At 44.2% G+C, this 18,337-nt stretch overlaps 1 protein-coding gene across 1 annotated transcript; it reads left to right on the forward strand.

The window, feature by feature from the left end:
- The first annotated feature begins 1,682 nt into the window (after positions 1-1,682).
- LOC147897436 (uncharacterized) lies at positions 1,683-16,755 on the forward strand. Its single transcript, XM_087380608.1, has 7 exons — positions 1,683-1,987; positions 2,185-2,369; positions 2,586-2,682; positions 2,818-4,326; positions 10,972-11,193; positions 15,959-16,129; positions 16,306-16,755. The coding sequence occupies exons 2-7, from the start codon at positions 2,329-2,331 to the stop codon at positions 16,384-16,386; spliced, it is 2,121 nt and encodes a 706-aa protein (XP_087236734.1). The 5' UTR covers positions 1,683-1,987; positions 2,185-2,328; the 3' UTR covers positions 16,387-16,755.
- Positions 16,756-18,337: the final 1,582 nt, after the last annotated feature.

Genomic DNA, 18,337 nt, shown 5'->3' on the forward strand with positions numbered 1-18,337 from the left:
TGCTCAGTTAAAGTGAAGGATGATATTATCACTTGAACTCGGGCCAGAAGTACTTGGTGTTTGGTTTTCATGTTGAGGTTATGCTTTCACCGTTTCAAAGAGATTATTGGGTTAGATCATCTGCTGAATTTTGGACGCTGCAAGCTGCCGTAATCTTAAGCGAGCTCAGGATTAAATGGAGTGTTCTTCATCAATTCTTAATCGAGAGAAAAATCTATTTTCGTGAGTGTTCTTGATCAGTTCTTAATCGAGAGAAAAATCTATTTTCGTGGGATCATCTTTCTGAATTTGGACGCTGGAAGCTGCCGTAAATCTTTGGCGAGCTCAGGAAATGGAGTGTTCTTCTTCAGCAAATGGAGTGTTCTTGATCGAGAGAAAAATCTACTGTCTTGGCTGCAAAAAGCGCATGGAACGGAACCAAAGACAAGCTCCTGTGAGGACTCAGTTTGTCCACACAGCCCAGAGCTCAAATTAGCCTGGAGACGACTCAGACGAGGCCGTCCTTGTTACCACAGCGACGGCGGAAGAAGGACTGTTGTTGTCTCACTCCACCTTCCCTTGTCCACCCTGCTGCTGCTCCAGCAGAGCAAAAGCGGGAACAGAAGCAAAAAGCTTGCAGCAGCAGACGTGGTGGAAGACGGAGGACAACAGGATAATGGCAGGAGGAGGGAGCAATATCGTCCACAAATTAGCTCCCGAGAGGAGGAGGAGGAGAGAGCGTGAGCTGGAGCAACTGCGATATGGGGAATGGAATCTATCTCTATGGAGCAAGAAGGTGCTGTTCTTAGCCGAAAGAAGTTGCTGGCGAGCGAGGGCCTGACTGATGGGAGACAGAGGAGGAGGAGCACGTTTAGCTTCTGTTGGTGGAAGTACGCTGGGAAGAGCTTTTAGGAAAGAGACTATCAGCTACGACAGCTCTTCCGAACGCCATAGCTGGTCACAGCAAGGAGTGCGATTGCTTAGTTTAATCCTGAACCATCGCCAACTCCTTTGCTGCTTCTTTGATGAGATCCTCTGAGCAGGCGATCCTAGCGAGCAGGTACTAGTCGCCATGCGTGCTTGCAGGTAACGAACAGTGCGTGATTTGATCACGATTGCAGCTCCAACAATCGACGATAAGGTGGTGGCTGTAACGTAGGAGCTAGCAACAGTGCCGTCCTGTGAGTTTCTCATCAAAGGCGTCCTTGCTCGCATGCACACTTTACGTTGATGAAGCTCTTGCTTGCAAGCACGCCATGCCGGGTTGAAGGAAGAAGAGCTTGTGGGAGACAGAGGAGCTGAACGTCATAGCTGGTCAGCTGGCAGCTCACGGATTCGACACGACTGCAGCTCCAACAAGGTGAGAGGAGCTTGTGAAATGACAAAGTAGGAGCTAGCGCGGAGCTTCTGGTGACGCGAGGTGCAGAGCGGGCAGGGAACTGTGCCTGATATGAGCGACGTGCAGTGTCAAAGGGAGTAGTACCGCAAGGCGAAAGCGTGAAGCGAAAGAAGCTAGCAGGGTCTAGAGAGCTAGCTGTTAGGCGCCATAGCTGGAGCAAAAGCAAGGGGGGCGGCGAAAAGAGAGGAGCTCGGAGCGCGCTTCTGGAAGGGGAGAGGTGATGGGGAGGCAGCCATGGAACTGTGCCCGGAGTCATGGGAGTGGTCATGGGATTTGGGTGAGCAAGGAGCGAGCGAAAGGTTCCTAGGAAGAAGCAGGAGGAGCAAGCGCGTGATGTGATTGGGAGTGCAAGCTCAAGAAAGGGCAAGGGGGGGAGGAAAGAGAGGAGTGGACGCAGGAAGAAGAGGACAGAAGCGAGGATGGACTGATGAAGCAAAAAGTTGTGCGTTACCTCAATCGACAAAATCAAGATATGATAGTTTAAGCGAGAAATCGATGGAGTTGGGGGAAGAGGAGGGAAGAATCGCATCGAAACGGCAACGAGCACCCGGTTTCTCTCCTGAAACTGACGAAGAATCTTCACTCAAAATCAAACAGCATGCTTCAACTGTAAGCACTCGTCCTCCTCGCAGTCTTTCCTTCGTCCTTGAGCCTCGGGAACCATGAGAACAACATGTGTTCCCCTGTACTCTCCCCTGCTCCCTCTCGCCCTTTTCTCCCTCCTTCCCTCCCCCCCCCCCCCCCCCCTTCATCGCTTCCCATCTCCCTTCTCCCTTCGCTCTCCTTCTCACTCATGCTTCTTGCAGCCCTGAGCTGCCGCCAGGTTTGTTCTTTGGCTTTGTCGCTCTCCCCTCTGCCTATTCGCACCCATTGCGCGCATACATTACTTCACGACCTGCTTGCTCATGAGCCCAATTTGAACGAAATTCAACCCGCCAACACCATCCGCCATGCAGCTTCGGACTGGCCTCCCTTGCTTTTCAGATATCAGGTGCGCGACTCAACTCGGCTCTCTTGTAACATGTGTGTCTCTTTGTGTGTGTTCACCTTGGGTTGATTGCTGCTTAAAACATGCAGCAAACGGGTTAGATCGCTAGAACGTGCAGTTGCCGTATAGCTTTCCAAACTCACACCCTTTGCCACTGAATTGGAATGCTAGTCTCAGCGTCTGCAGCTGAATCGCACCATTCCGTCTGAAATTTTGCAGGCAGGCCGAAATCGGCGAGACTGGGGTGGAGGGTGTCTCATCATGGCGGCAGACTTCAAACAGGGCGTATTCTTACCCCCAGGAGCAATTTCCTATGGTATGCGGAATGCGTAAATTGGTCGACTGCCATGTCGAACATTTGCTGGCAGCTTCATTTGTTTAAGTTTTTGCTTGCCCAATTGTGCCTACTGCGAATGCTCATGAATATCCTGCTTCTTCACTTGCTATGCAGGCCCGCGTTACTCCACCCTTGCAGAAGGCTATCGTTGAAGAAAGTTGGTATATTCCTGCTAATATTCGTGACATGGTCGGGCCGGATTCCAAGGACCTCCTTTTTGCACCTGGATCCAATTCAAGACCTTATTTTTCTTCTTTGTTACCTTCCTTAATCCTCAATCCCGAGCAAACGCAGGTGCAATCCTTCTTCTCAGGGGCTCCTGGTGTATCTGGCATCAATGCTGGTTTGAAGTCATTAGATAATCCTGCTACACTTACGGTGGGCGGTCATAATGCTCTACTCCCTGCTGATGGGGCCTTTAGTTCTACTTTGAAGGTTATGGAGAACAAAGGACCAAGTTTCTTTGTTGGAAACAGGAATAGTTTTTTGGACGCAGCCATTGACGATATAAGAAACATGCAAGGTCAGTTTTCAGGTGATTTAGGATGTACAAGTATGACTAGTCTGACAGGTTCTTTTGGGGAGGTTGACGTAACAAGAAATATGGGTATGGATCTGCATACAAATAACTTGCTCTCTCTCAAATATTTGACCGAGGCTGCTGACAATGTCTTCAATGGCACAAAGGGTTCGTTTATGGATGCCTTGAACCTTGGTCCTTATCCTCAGACACTTTTGCTTAATGACGATGCTCATACACTTAAGTCGCAGGTTTTAGCTACAGACATTTCAGAGGGCCTGTTTTCCAATCAAGAGGCCCGACTAGGTCCTTCTCTTCCCGGCAGTGTCTCCAGAACAAGTGATGCTTCCGCAGAGAACTGGAGATCCAAAACACTTGGCTGTTTCATTGAGGAAGACATGAGCGGAGGTGTCAACAGTACAATGGTGGAGAGTTCCACTGCTAATCTTCATAATTATATGAATAAGAACTTGGTAGAGGGTCCCTATACAGTTGCCAATGTGGAGGATATAACGGCCCCATCCAATCAACAGAAACCTTTTCTGGATTTTCCCGTTGCCCATACAGCCCAGCAACAGTTGTTGCCAAATGTGTCTCCAATCACAGTTGGAACTGGTCCATCATCTTCTCACATTGCGACTTCGGAGTTGTCTACCATAACGGATGCTCAGGGGAATCAACTGTCTGCGGTGCCCCAGGCTGTCGTATCTGAATTATCAATCGTAGCAGACTTACAGGGCAACGAAAGTGCTCTGTTCTCTAAAGCAGAGGAGATACTTGTGAAGGAGGAGACAAAGAATGGCCAATCATGTCTTGCGAACATGGAAACCCTCAATTCTGGGCCAACCTCTGAATTTGAGATTGATAAAGAAGATGACGATTTTGAGGATATGGGAGATGGTTCAACTATGATATATGATGTGGATGAAACGTTGGGAATGGTTGAACCAGGCCAAGTACAGGCAACTACTGTGTCTGCTGAAGCAGCAAAGGGTCATAAGAAAGGTCTGCCTGCAAAGAATCTTCATGCTGAGCGGAGACGCCGAAAAAAGCTGAATGAACGCCTGTATCTACTCCGCTCAGTAGTACCAAAGATCTCCAAGGTGTGACTTCTGTCGATTTCAGGCAGGTTAAACTGTTTGTGGTTGGTGGAGTATCTATTGAATGCACTTGCATAGTAGAGACGTATATATCTCCATGATTTTTTCCCTTTTGCTAAAAGTGATCCCTCTCATAAAGTGGATGACACCCCCTACCTGCATGTAAGTCAATTGAATGAGCCTCTTTACAAGGTCAAACAAGTTAGAACCATCAGAAACTTAGCAGTCAAGGAATTTATTTGATAGTACTTATACGCTACCCCTAATCCTATTCACGCATGTTTTCAAACTTCCACTATGCACACTGTTGGGCATGTGCCTCCATACAAGGTTAATTGGCTGTCCAAAGCTTTCAAAGGCAAGACACAAGGGAGAGTACATATAATCTGGGATCTCCATCTTACCTGTTAGCCAGTTGTGATATCCCCTAAATTCCTTTTGAACTATATCATTTTGAAGCCAGAAGTTATCTTTGTTTTCTTCAAGAAACACAGCCCCTGGCTATGCCACCCCTAAATTCCTTTTGAACTATATCATTTTGAAGCCAGAAGCTATCTTTGTTTTCTTCACGAAACACAGCCCATGTGCCAGTACTTGATATGACATGTATTCTACTTACATTTGTACACTATTGCATGTTAGACCTTGAGTGTGCTTCCTTTCAAATTGCATAGCTAGCTAGGAAAATTTCCAACTATAAGCCTTAACAGTCCGAGCTCACGTCCGTTAAAGTGGAGTTTAAAACACCTTTCTACATATTTGAAAACATGTTTTTTCCAAGCTAATATATATCTCCCCCCCTCCCCCCCCGCCCCCCGTGCCCCTGGGTTTACAAGCCTCTTTCATGCATGAATATGATACATTTTGCAAAATACGTAGATACTTGAACTAATACATCATACAGAATAAAATAGGTCTTCAAACTTCATTAGGTTTTTAAGAAGCAAATGAAGATTATTGCCTTTTGGCACAGGTTTCACATGTTAGCCTTGGCTTTCGCAAAAGGCTGGGAACAAGCCGACTAACTCCACACACACACACACAACACACACACACACACACACACACACACACACCTCTCTCTCTTTCTCTATACATACATACATACATACATACATACATATATACATACATATATATATATATATATATATAGATAGATAGAGAGAGAGAGAGAGAGAGAGAGAGAGTATAACTTTAAAGTACATATTTGTATGTGTCAATATTTATTGTTTCATGACAAGAACGTGGTTTTGTGAGACGTTTCTAGCCATTTCTCATTTTTCCCAGGATGGCTCTAGGTCTTTCATATGCTAAATTTTGGTCATGATTTGTAAGCTCTGAAGAAAAAATGAACTTTGACCATGAAGCTGCTGCAAATACTAATAATCATGCTGTTTGGTTAAATGTGTGAGCTAGCCACTAATTTCACGCTAATGTTTTTCTCAGGAGGGACTAAAACATATAAAAATTGTCTTGACAAGCATGAAGAAATTATGGGCTGTTTTAGCCTTCATCGTGGTTGAGCTCACTCTAAATATCCAAAGGCCTGATAGAAAGTTGATGTAAAGACCTAGTAAACATACGCTCATTCTTGTGTACACATGCACGGACGACAGTGCATGCGTGTGAGCGAGCATGCGTTTTCACAATGATTTCGACCCATTCTTGGTCTAATGAATCCTTGGGGGGGCTGCTTGCTTGTTAAATCCAGATTACCCAAGAATGATCTGTTAGGAATGTCTTCAAGCACTGTTGAAATGACATTTTCAGGTGCATCGAGTGTTAGAAAATACCCAACAGAGGGTACACGCAGCGGAAGACTGATAGTAATGCCCAGGAGCTCACACAGTGTGCGGTGTGGGTGTGGAATCACAGACTTCTTTACTTATGTGCATACAATAGGTGGGCAGACTCATCAATAGACAATGAACCAACCAAATAGAGAAACCACCAAAATATATATTTCCGTCCACAAATATGGACACAATACAAAAGAGACAGATCCAGAGTCCCACCAATGATGTGGTCCTCTGATCTTACCACAAGGTCCTTCTCCTATCTGCTGGCTATCTCTAGACTCGAGTCCGCATGCTCCACCTCGAGCTTCTGTAGACTTTCCGTCCATATCACAACACCTTGCTGCCCTGAGAGGCAGCCAAGGTTCAGCCCTTTAGAGCTCAGTCTGCAGCACACCTTCTACTCTCCTTCTCCTCCAAGATGAGGCCCAAGAAAATGCCTTCTGGCTGCTCCTGTCTGCTGCTGGTTCTGCTGAACTGTTGGATGTGAAATGAGGCCCAGGGCCTCTCCTTTTATAGGCCCCAAGGGGCTGGCAAAAAACCGACCAGCCTTCTACAGACTGGCCGACCAGTCTGTGGCTGGTCCAGCCCTAAAAAGGGCACACACACCAGGGCTTTTGGCCCAAACTTCCAGGGTCCTTTGGCCCTCCATTCAAGGCAAGGGTCCAGCCTATATAAGGCCTGCCTCCTGCCCACTGACAGCCACATTTCCTGCTGCATATCTGGGCCTGCTCATCCTGCCATATCTGCACCTCTGCCAGGTCCTCTTCCCAGCCACGTGTCCTGCGCCGTACTCCTGTACTTCCTGCTGTCCTGACCCGCCTGTACCGCGCCATTATTAGGGTCTGTTGCAGGCCCTTCACCTGCCCACTACCCTCGCCATGCTGACGCCATCTGCAGGTTCCAATCCTGTGAGGTGCTGCCCATGTGGCAGCCCCCTCTTTTTCTTCTCTCTTGGGCACATCCTGCCCTAGGTCTCCCTCCCCCATGCACTCCTCATTTGGGGGCTTACAGATGGGGAGGTGACCTTTCCAACATCGAGACCTCTAGTTCGTATTGTCATTTGCTTATTACAACAGCATGTTTCATCAAGCTGCATCTTTGCTCAATTGTAGGAAACCCTAAGTAGAAAATGTTCTATTCTTAAACCTTTAGTGAGTCAAAATCTGAAAATGATTATTGGAGAAGCCGTCCTATGTATATGGAGATGTTGATATCAATAAGCAGGTCCTGCCTCTTTTTATAAAGTTTTGGACATCAAGTATCTCATCTTCCTGCATTTCTAGACACATCTCTGTCATCAGGAGATTTTTCTTATCGGAACGAACCAACTAAACTCTGGAAATCTGACACATACTGTAAGAATCACGGTTGATGACACGATGATAATCCACCCAGCCAATCTCTGTAAAAGCAAGAGCAACAGATCACATGTAAGTTTTTCCCAGCAAGCTTTTGCAGAGCCCTCATCTCCCTAGATGAATGTAGATGCCATGTGTAATAATCTGGAAGCCCCTAGCATGCACCCTTTTACCCCTCTCTTGGGATAAACATTGTTTCCATTTTCTCCTTGGCAATTCACACATTTAGGTGCACCTAGGTCCTCGACGTTAGATTCGTCTAGTCTACACCATGTCACCCACACCGAGGACCTTGACATTGATTCCTTTAACAGTTTATTTAAAGCACAATCAAATATAATACAAAAGTTCGTCCTCTAAAGGAAAATGTCCACTGACCCTTCCGACGTCATGCTATCTCGGCTTGAGCATAACATCCTTTCCCTCTTCAGGCATCAGCGTCCTCGATGATAAAATCTGGGAATGCTCTCGGCATCTAGTATACAGATTCCCAAGTAGCCTCGGATAGAGGTAACCATGCCATGCAACCAACACCATGGGTATCTTCTGATTGCGTACTTGCATTGTTCCTCGGTCTAGGATTCTCGTTGGTTTGCGCCTTGCATTATCCTCTATCTCCTGAAACAAGACAATGCATGGCTGGATTCTTCTTAGAATGCCAAGCCTTTCCCAAGGCTATATCTGTGTGAGCAAGCCTGGTTATTTCAAAGTCCAGTTTCTCCGGATAGTCCTGAATCCAAAGTTCCAACTGAGTAACCCTTTGGTCTTCTACTTCAGTTGAACTTCCATCTGCCATCTTGACCATATATGCATAGTCAGATGGACTGGTCTTTAATTTTAGCCTCTTTATGAGCTTGGAGTTAATTACATTGTGTGTTGTTGAGTCAAACAACACAATGACGTCATGATTGGCCACTTGCCCTTTCGTCTTAATTAACTCCGTAGCACTAAAATCTATATACCCGTTGTTGCACGATTAAGTAGGATATTATCAGGTGCATTGTTTACTAACCTAGCAACAGATACACATCATAAAACTAGTACTGACCTTTGAGAAGATCCCGCTAGCTGAATCTGCATCTATTCGGCTTTGGGACTTTCCTCCATCTCCACGTCGCACTCTGAGATCACCATCTCACCCATCCAACGATCCTTGTTCCGTGGATAATCTTTCCACTGATGAGGCTGAAGGCATCCAAAGCACAAGCCTTCTCTCCTCGCCTTCTCTTTTTGTTCTAGGGTCAAAGAAGATTTCGACCAAGCCCGGCTGCCATTGGAGTTACTTTTCTTTTCACCTAAATGGTGGTACTTGGTTTAGAAGGAGTCTCAATTGGCTTTGCCTACTTGGCTTGGCCACTAGGCTGTGAGACACTCCCTTTACTAACCCACTTCATCTTAAACCCACTCTTTTTCGGGTACTCATATTGAGTCCCCCAACCTGCATAAACCCACTTGGTCTGTTCCCTTTGGCATCCTTATAGTTCAAGGCTATGGTGATTGCTTCATCTAGAGTGTTCGTATACTTAGCCCAAACTTCCATCTTGATTCTATCATTCAGTCCTATAATAAAATTCGTTGCTTGCACTGCACTGATTAAGAGCTTCATAAACCTTTATTAAACATTCTCTAAATTTATCAGTGTATTCAGTCACTGACAAATTTCTCTGAGGAAGATTTCTATACTGATCCCAAGCTTGGGATGCTTTGTCAGGAGGTAAGAAATGTTTTCTAAATTCTTTATTAAACCCCTCCCAAGTAGTGGATGCTACACCATCCCTTTGCCATTTAATCTAGCATCTATCTACTGTCTCATTAAACATATGCGTGGCCTCGCGGATTTTCTTCATGTGATTCTTGTTTCACAAATGGCAAAAGCCCTCTTCCCATTTGTGTAACCAGGCTTCTATGACATTAGAGCTATGGTTAGTCATCCGACCAGAATACTTTTTTGTCCTATAATTGGCAATATTAGGTATCTTAACCCTCCTAGGCTCGACTGTATAAACATTGGTTTCAAGCTCCATTGGAGCTTTTGCAAACATGTGTGAACCATTTTTCTAAGTTCGGATTGCCCTAAGTTTGCTTGCAGTTGCTAAGCCATAATTTGTTGCAAGGAACCCTCTAATAAAGCAATCCTACCTGGTAGTGTGTGGGCTGCTGGGCACAGCACCTGCTGGATCCGCTAGACTCTCAATTCTGCGGGATCCACTCTTGAGGCCTCTTCTTCAACCTCCATTGCTATAGCTTTGCCTTTATCCATAGAGTCTTAGACCTAAAAGGTTTGACCTTGCCTGGGTTGAAATCGTTTAGACTTCACAAGCAGTTGTAGCTTGAATGAAGAGATTTGGACTACTTTTTGATTAGCCTTCTCCTTTAATGCTAGCCTTTGTCATGGCTGAGTTGGCCCTTCACCTCCGGAGTGTCGACAGAAACTCAGTACGAAGACTTTGTATAAATGGATGCTCAAGTATGTTGTGGGTGTGTGGATTTGTATGTGTGAGAGCATATTTTTAGACTATGGTCTATACCCACTGTTGGGCGCTGATGACGTCGGTGGGGATGCCATAGTAGCTAGTCCCTGCTATGCATGATGGAGTTTATGGTTTTCAATATTATGAGTGACGGAAAATGATTGTCCGTTCAGTAATCTCCACTTGTTCTCACGGGTACTTTTTCTATGCTTGCTGATGGCCGGATGATGTGTGTGGACGTCCTAGAGCAAAGCTGCAGCTGGAAAAAAAGCCTTGAAGATGGATCTAACATACGGGTCATCTCACGAGCATACACTGTTGTATCTGTGATCCCCATCCCTCTTTCTTCCGCTTAGGCTTCATGTAAGTGTCTTCCCCATGTCACCCACACCGAGGACCTTGACTTTGATTCCTTTAACCGTTTATTTAAAGCACAATCAAATATAATACAAAAGTTGGTCCTCTAAAAGAAAATGTCCACTGACCCTTCCGAGGTCATGTTATCTCAGCTTGAGCATAACAGTTATGGTGCCCCCTCACACATGTTATCCTAAATGGCTTCACGGTGTGCTTCTGATCATTTATGCTGAACGTGCAACAAAAGATGGCTGATGAATTCCGAAGCCCGTTAGTGGCGTGCCCCTGGTTCATGTGATGCATGATTTGCAGAGGATTTGTTTTTGTGTGAATAGAATGATTGTTTGATACTTCAGGAATCATTTGTTGGAGCTGTCATGCTTAAGAGAAAACATTGTGTTTGAACATGCATTTTTTTCTAGGATATAAAGCTTGGTCTTCCGTGGTTTATGATCTTTTGTGTAGCTTTGCTAATAGCCTTAGACATATGGTATTTATTGTGCTTTTGCTTTGCCCCCCTGACCCACACTCACGTGCCCAAACTTGTGCTTGCCAAACCAGAATTGCAAATAAATATTTCATTTCTTTTGGAATGCAGAAGCTTTTATGCTAAAAGTTTGTACATAGGAGAAAACTCATAAAATGGCTTGCTTGCTGCAGATGGATAGGGCATCTATACTGGGTGATGCCATCGATTATTTGAAGGACCTTCTGCAACAGATTAGTGACCTTCAATCGGAACTCAAATCGCCACCAAGCACTCATACATCTGTACTCCCTTGTATTCCTGGTATATTAATGGGTGCATCACCTAATGTGGGTGCTTGCATCAAGGATGAATACTCTTCACTGATGGAGAGCCCAGAAGAGCCTCCTCCCAAGGTGTGCTCTGGATGTTCTTGTTCAAGTAACAATTCCAATGTGGGATTTAATTGCTAGCCATCACGTTGTCTTGTTTTGCTCTGTTTCTCCATTATTTTTCTGTCACACATTCACACAAATCCTCTCTCTCTCTCTCTCTCTCTCTCTCTCACGCACGCCTTCCCCCTGTTGTTTTGAAGCAAGAAAGTCAATGTTTTGACCTTTTTTAGAATGAGAGCAGCTATGCCCTTATGTGTCTCTTGAGCATAACGAGTAGCCAAGCAAAAAGTGAAGATGGCAGGATACTTAGAAGTTGAATGAAACAGTTACAGAATTGACAAATATTGTTGGCATGAAGGACAATATTGTAAGCCTTGCGATGCATGGTGATCCATCTACAGCCAATCGACAAGGTACTGAAGGCCCTTTTATGGATAAGGATGTCCAAACCAGAGAGACTAGTGTAGCTTGTAGACCAAATATCAAAAGTTACAACTCAAGCCCTATGAAAAAGCTTGAAATGTTGAGGAACAAACAAATCCCAACAGTTCTCATGGATAGACTGGCATCCCTTGAGTATATGCCAAACCAAGCAATCATGAAAGAGCTTGGTCCAACCTAGGGTCGAGGGAGCACTGTGAAGAGTTATGATCCATGGGTTTAGCACCTTGAAATCACACCCACATTAAGGTCTCATTAACAAGTTTTGTTTTCTTATAAAAATTTAAAGAAACGCCAAACAGTCATTTTATGACTCTTGAGGATTAGGAGGCCTTAGAGGTATTTGAGACTTTGTAGTTGTGCTATGGATCTACTTTCTTAAAGATCTTCCAACACTAACGTTTGGCTTTTTAGATCTGAAATGTTTGCCGTGAATGATGAATGAACAGGTCTCTTTCTCTTGATCTCACATAGCTCGTCTTTGACATGTACTAATTGTTTGCAAATAAAGACAGAACCTGGATTAAGATCTGGCACCTTTGGCTCTGCAATTGGAACAGGTCAACTCTCCAATTACTCTCTTTTAGTGTGAGCAATCTTCTGCAGAAATGATTGCATGGTAGACTGTATTAACCCTAGGAAATACATAAGTACACCATCTGAATGATTGAGGCCTGAAAGAGGCTGAAATCATCTCTCTCTTATGATCTGCCAGAAGTTTGAAAGGAAAAGCTGGCATTTTAGACGATCATGCACACATGTGAGGGAAGGATTTTTTGCAACATTATTGGGTGGTGGTTTTGTCAGAGAATAGGGTAGCAAATCGGTTTTACCCCGTGGCAGAATATGTGATCCCAAGGCTCCTCGCTACCTTTAAATATCACTCACAACGTGTGCACACAAGTTTGCATCGTAGACCCGGTCCAAGGCTCTCAATGCATGTGTATTTAAGGCCCTTCCACTCCAGTCCTTCCCAGCCCTATGTGGGCTCTTGGTCAGCCCTGCAAAGGGCTCCATCCAAACAGTCCCTCATGGACTGTTCAGCCCTCTTCCTCAACATCCAAAGCTTGAAGCAATGCCAACTTGAAATCACATGCACAGCCCCTCATGGGCATGTTCTCCCTCTACTCTAATGCGGTTCTACACATCACATCAAGGGCAAATGCTCTCTTTGATAAGAAATGCCATGCCCATATGGCGGATCATATGAAACCCTAAGTCTCAAGGTGCCAATCCCTGTTTTCCTCCTCATGTGAGGGGTCACCTACTTGCCTGACCCCAATAATACACAGAAGATAGGCAACTCCAAGATGTCACATTCATGCTCCACAGTATGTGGACTATTTGTAGACAGCCTAGTGCTGATCTACAGCCACACATGCTGCAAAAATAAGCCAAGTACATCTAGCAAGATATGCTCTGGTAATCCGTCTGATCCGCGCCTTTAGAAGCTTCAGTACAGGGTTGAGGGAATGGGCCAAATGGCCTGTTTATATAGAATAGGGACTGGCTCCATATGGGCTGGCTGTAGCTGACTGGGCCGATATAGGCTGACCCTTCCATTGTCAGCACGACCTGCTGTTCGGGGACCAACTAAGATGGTTTATCCCATGACTTTGGACAACCCAAAGGCGGCCAGCCGCAGGCACCTAGTTAGGTCTTACCGCAGTCCCTTGCTGGCCTGTAAATAGCGTCCACACCAGGCCTTCCAGCCATCCAGGATGGGCATCCATTCTGTGCATGTGGTCCCATGTTGACTCCACACTGCATGCGGCACCTATGTGGCACCTGCATTAGCCCCCTAAACAAATCCAAGAAAGATCCAGTCCCTTGCTCTCCTCAACAGCATTGGTTGACAAGAGACCAAGATTTCCCTTTATACCATGGATGATGACAAAAGTACTGTACCTCAGTTAACACCTGAGAAATTTGAATCTAGTCTGTCCTATCCCACTCATATGGGGGTTCACATTTTATGCTGAGATTATAAGTATCTACAAAGTGCTTGGATACTCATTTATTGGTATTTTTTCTGAGATTTCAAGGTGTCATTCAGTTGCAATGCAGGTCTCAAATATGATGAACATAGGACAGCCAATGACATCATTTTTGTTAAAGATCTCAAATGTTTTGTCCATAAAACATTCTTACGCTCTGCTTTTGAAGTGATTGGCAATGCGCTCTTTGTGTGTGTGTATGTTTTGAAAATCCTTCTGGTTGTTTGGGATTCACCCACCTAGACAGGATTTTGATCTGTTTTTTCTTTGGGTTAGATATTGGGCACTTTGGACTCTATGGAAAGACAGAAATCATAGACTTTTTGGTGATTCACTTTTTTCATCTTACTCTTTCTTCAGCCACTCTTTGCAGCAATCTTTGCCTGCAAATAGGGGTCTATAGATCAAGATGTATATTTGTCCTATATTGAGATCTTCTCTTGATATTTTTGAGCACATCTTGCTTTGGGATGCTGACTCTGTAATATAAAGGCGAAATTCTCACAAAAAAAAAGAGCGTGTGTGTGTATTTTTTTTGCTTGCCTAGTTTATCTTCTTTTATAAGATAATTCTGATAGTGTCATCATGTTAGATTGCTGCTCTCGTTTTACATGCACACGTATATATTGCATGAGCATTACCTGTAATGCATGTGTTATATTCACCTGAACCCTTTCTTTCAGTTATTATTTGCCTACTTCCCCTGGTTGGAGGAGAGCCCTAAAAAGGTAGGCATACTGTTTTTTGGATGCTCCTTCTCGGTTGATCAAGCCAATGGTGTTTAAGAAATGCCTTGAAAAGGAAGAGGGCCTCACCCTCTTTCTCCTCCAGTCTTCAATTTCTGTTCCTAGCAAAAAGTCTGGAGGCGAGCCCAAACAAAGTAGGCAGACAGTGTTTCTTAAAAAACTGTTTCTTGGATGCACCTTGTGGGTTGATCAGTATGACGTTTAGGAACACAACATGTTATCTATTGTATATGGAGATTGAGCAGTATTTAATCCTCTGTCAGCCCTCAGCTTCAAGGGTTCCATATGAAATGCAATCCTAGACACAAGGAATAGAGAAAGGCTTGAGAAAGTAAGATGGCCTTACGCTCAACTAGCAAGCCAAAAGGTGCAACAAAGTAGGGATCTGTGATATAAGAAGCTCTTCTTTGGGTGAAATGAATGATGTCTAGTTGAAGAGGCTGGCTAACAATAGTATACCGTAGTAGATTAACAAAGAAGGATTATGTACAAACACTTGAAGGCATTGTTATATGGTCATATTCTCTTTGGTCTTAGAAACCACGAGTCTCAGATGAATTGATAAGAGACAGGCTTGTTAGCCAAGTCCCACCAAACCCCACAAGTCACACTTGAATCTAGATCCTAATATAGTGGGAAAAAATGGACTGTAGAAGATGAGATCTAAAACCCTTTTCTGTTATTAGCTCCATTTGGAAGAGATCATTGAGAGGCGCGCAGCAGGAGTGAGCAGCAGATTTCGCAACAGTTTGTGGCCTCAATTCTATTACTACTGGGCAGCTGTCCACGTACTGTGGTTTGTGATTGCATCTTTTGTAAACATCTTGGGTTCTCTCTTTTTCTTTTTCAGTTATTGGTTCCCATATTTGCTGTCTATTCCAGGTCTCAACGTATACATTTGTATGTATGTGTGCACATCCGGAGTAGGATCTAGAGTTCTTGGGTTTGATCTCGTGGATGATTTAATTTTGTACCAAGGCCAATTCATTATTTAGAGGAGTAAGAGCCGATAAAGGTGATTGAGCTCCAAGGATCCACAGATCGACATAGGAGTGGATTAGAAGGTCGACTTGGAGGGTGTGCTCGGAAAAAAAGGAAAAGTGGGTAGAGTTTACCATCTATCAGGACTCAGAATGCAACCATGTTTACTACTATTTGAAAACCATCCATCTTAGGAATTTTTAATGTTTTAAGTAAATAGAAACTTTATTGCCCTATAATTGTTATTTCTATGTCTTGTTCATAATCTCTCCCAAGGTTGTGCTTTAAATCATCAATTCCAAGCTCCTATTGGGAGCCCATTGGATTTCTTAAAACCCGAGAGCTCAACGTAGTGATGGTAAAGGGCTCTTGGTGAGCTGGTTCCGTTCTAAAGAATCCTGTTTGTCCCTGAAGATTAAATTGTAGTCACGACAGTTTTGTGTGTGCTGATTGGGGTCCCTAAGGTCCATGACGGGTTGGTCCTAACCTTGGGCTTCTTATGAGCTCATTGGGTTTTCAGAATCAGTCCCTTAGACGTTCATTGGATTGCTCATCTTAAATTACCTTGTGTTGTTATTGTGATGATCATGGTGTTCCTTACTGCCTCTTGCTTTGTTTTAGGTGGAGGTTGATACAAGAGAAGGCAGGGCTTTGAACATACACATGGTTTGCTCCAAGCAACCAGGGTTGCTGCTTGCAACAGTGAAAAAACTAGATGAACTTGGTCTTGATATTCAGCAGGCTGTGGTCAGTTGCTTCAATGGGTTTGCTTTGGATATCTTTCGAGCTGAGGTAAAACCTTGCTATCCAAATAAAACGCTTTTGCTGCTAGCTGAAGGTTATTGGGATTGTTAATCTGGCGTCCTGGTGTTCGATGGTACTTACTGTGTCTAGAAGTAGGACTTTGATATCAGTATGGTCAGTTTTGAAGTCTCATTCCCTTCTTTTTCCTCCCTTTTGGCTTGCAGCAACCAGCAGAAAGAGACATCAGGGCCGATGAGATAAAAACAGCTCTTCTACAAACCACAGGATGCCAGCACATATTATGAGAGGGTATAGCTGTCATTGCTTACCTCACAGAGTCTTGGAGATACTATCATATTTCCCCCATTTGCGCTTTGCGCAAATAGCCATGTCACCTTTCATGTCAGTGGCAGAATCAAGCATTAGCTTACAATGATGAAAATGTGTATCAGTGATAATACTGGAAGTTAATTTTGTATTCAATTGAATGAGGAGACTGCTGATGATGAGTCACTGTTTAGCTTCAAACTTGTTTAAGCTGTCTCTGCACCTTTTAGAGTAAAGAATGTTGTGGATTTACCTGTTTACAGGACATCAAAGGGAGAATGTCGCCCTTTTTGTTGTGCTGTTACATTCCATCTAGTACAGTAGCCTTTTGTATCACAAACATCAATCTGCAAGCATGTGTGAAATCTAAAACTTTTTACTAGGTCACGGATAGGCATGTCTTTAATCCTTTTTTTAAATCTGATTTTATGTATAGGAGTATTATTTTTTGTATGGGTGCTCATTCGCACCACCTGATCAATTGAGTGTTAACTATTTCGAGTGATTTTCTGCAATGTATAAAGACAAGGGAAAGGCTCCGTGCATTGTTCATTGTGTGTTGCAAGAGCTCATCAAAGCCAATCGAGGACAGGCTTTTACAGTCTAGGGTCTTAACAACAACTAACATGTTAAGCACTACACCTATTCCTACTGCAGATCACGGGAGCAGCACCAATAATTTTTTCCCAGCCAACCTTGCTGAAGCACGCCAGCTGACAGAGAATTACGAATCAGAAAAACATACGTAAGTCACACATTCTCTTCTCTCTCTAGCTTCAACAAGCCCCATCTCCCTAGATGGATCTAGATGCCACATGTCATCATCATAGGGCCTTCCTAATGCAACATTTCACCCCTCTCTTGGGATGCATTAATATCCTTTGCCCCTAGGCACATTCTTTGCATTAGGCCCTTAGCCTTAGATCCACCTAGTTTGGTGCTATCAACCCTCAGCTAGGACCTTGACATTAATTCCCTCCTGATCATTTACATGAAGCGCAAACAAATAATTACAAACATAGATCCTTTAAGGGAAATGTCGACTGATTCTTCCGAGGTCATGCTACCTCGGCTAGAGCGTAACATTCCTTCCCTCTTCAGACATCAGCGTCCTCGATGATAAAATCTGGAAACACTCTCCGCAACTGGGCAACTGGTATACGGATTCCCAGGTAGCTTCGGATAGAGGTTGACCATGCCATGCAACCAACACCGTGGGTATCTTCCGATTTCGCATTTGCATTGTTCCTCGGTCCAGGATTCTTGTTGGTTTGCGCCTCACATTATCCTCTATCTCCTGAAACAAAACCACACCTTCAATTAGTGAGTCACCTATATGTAAAAATTTCTTTAAGCGCGAAACGTGAAAAATCGAGTGCACCTTACACCCCTATGGCAATTCTAATTTATAGGCTACCTTGCCTATTCTCTTTAGAATTAACCACGGCCCACAGTATCGAGGTGATAACTTAGCACACTCTCTTGAAGTCAACGACTTCGAGTGCGAAGGAACTCTGAGAAAAACTTTTTCTCCTTCCTTAAATACTCTTATAGACCGGTTTTCATCTGCATACACCTTGGCTCTATCCATAGCCTAGCGGATATTAGCTCTCGCAAGTGCTAGCATCTCTCGCATCTGAACCACAAAGTTCGCGGCACTAGGCACTTTCTGAGGTACTCCAACTATAGTTGGATTTGCTGGTCTATAACCATAGTTCAGCTCAAACGGACTGAACCCTGTAGAGGAATGTTTTTTATCATTGTAGGCAAACTCTAACAATGGCAACCACTTGTCTCATGTATGGTGCCTCAATGACACATATGCCCTCAGCATATCCTCTAAAGTCTGGTTGACTCTCTCCGTCTGACCATCCGTCTCAGGATGATCCCCACTACTCATTCCCAACTCAGTCCTTAGTGTCTCAAATA

The sequence above is a fragment of the Dipteris shenzhenensis genome, chromosome 10 (genome assembly GCF_047967505.1).
Source record: "Dipteris shenzhenensis isolate YYH24624 ecotype China chromosome 10, Dip_SZ_1.0, whole genome shotgun sequence".
In the NCBI taxonomy this organism is placed as follows: Eukaryota; Viridiplantae; Streptophyta; class Polypodiopsida; order Gleicheniales; family Dipteridaceae; genus Dipteris; species Dipteris shenzhenensis.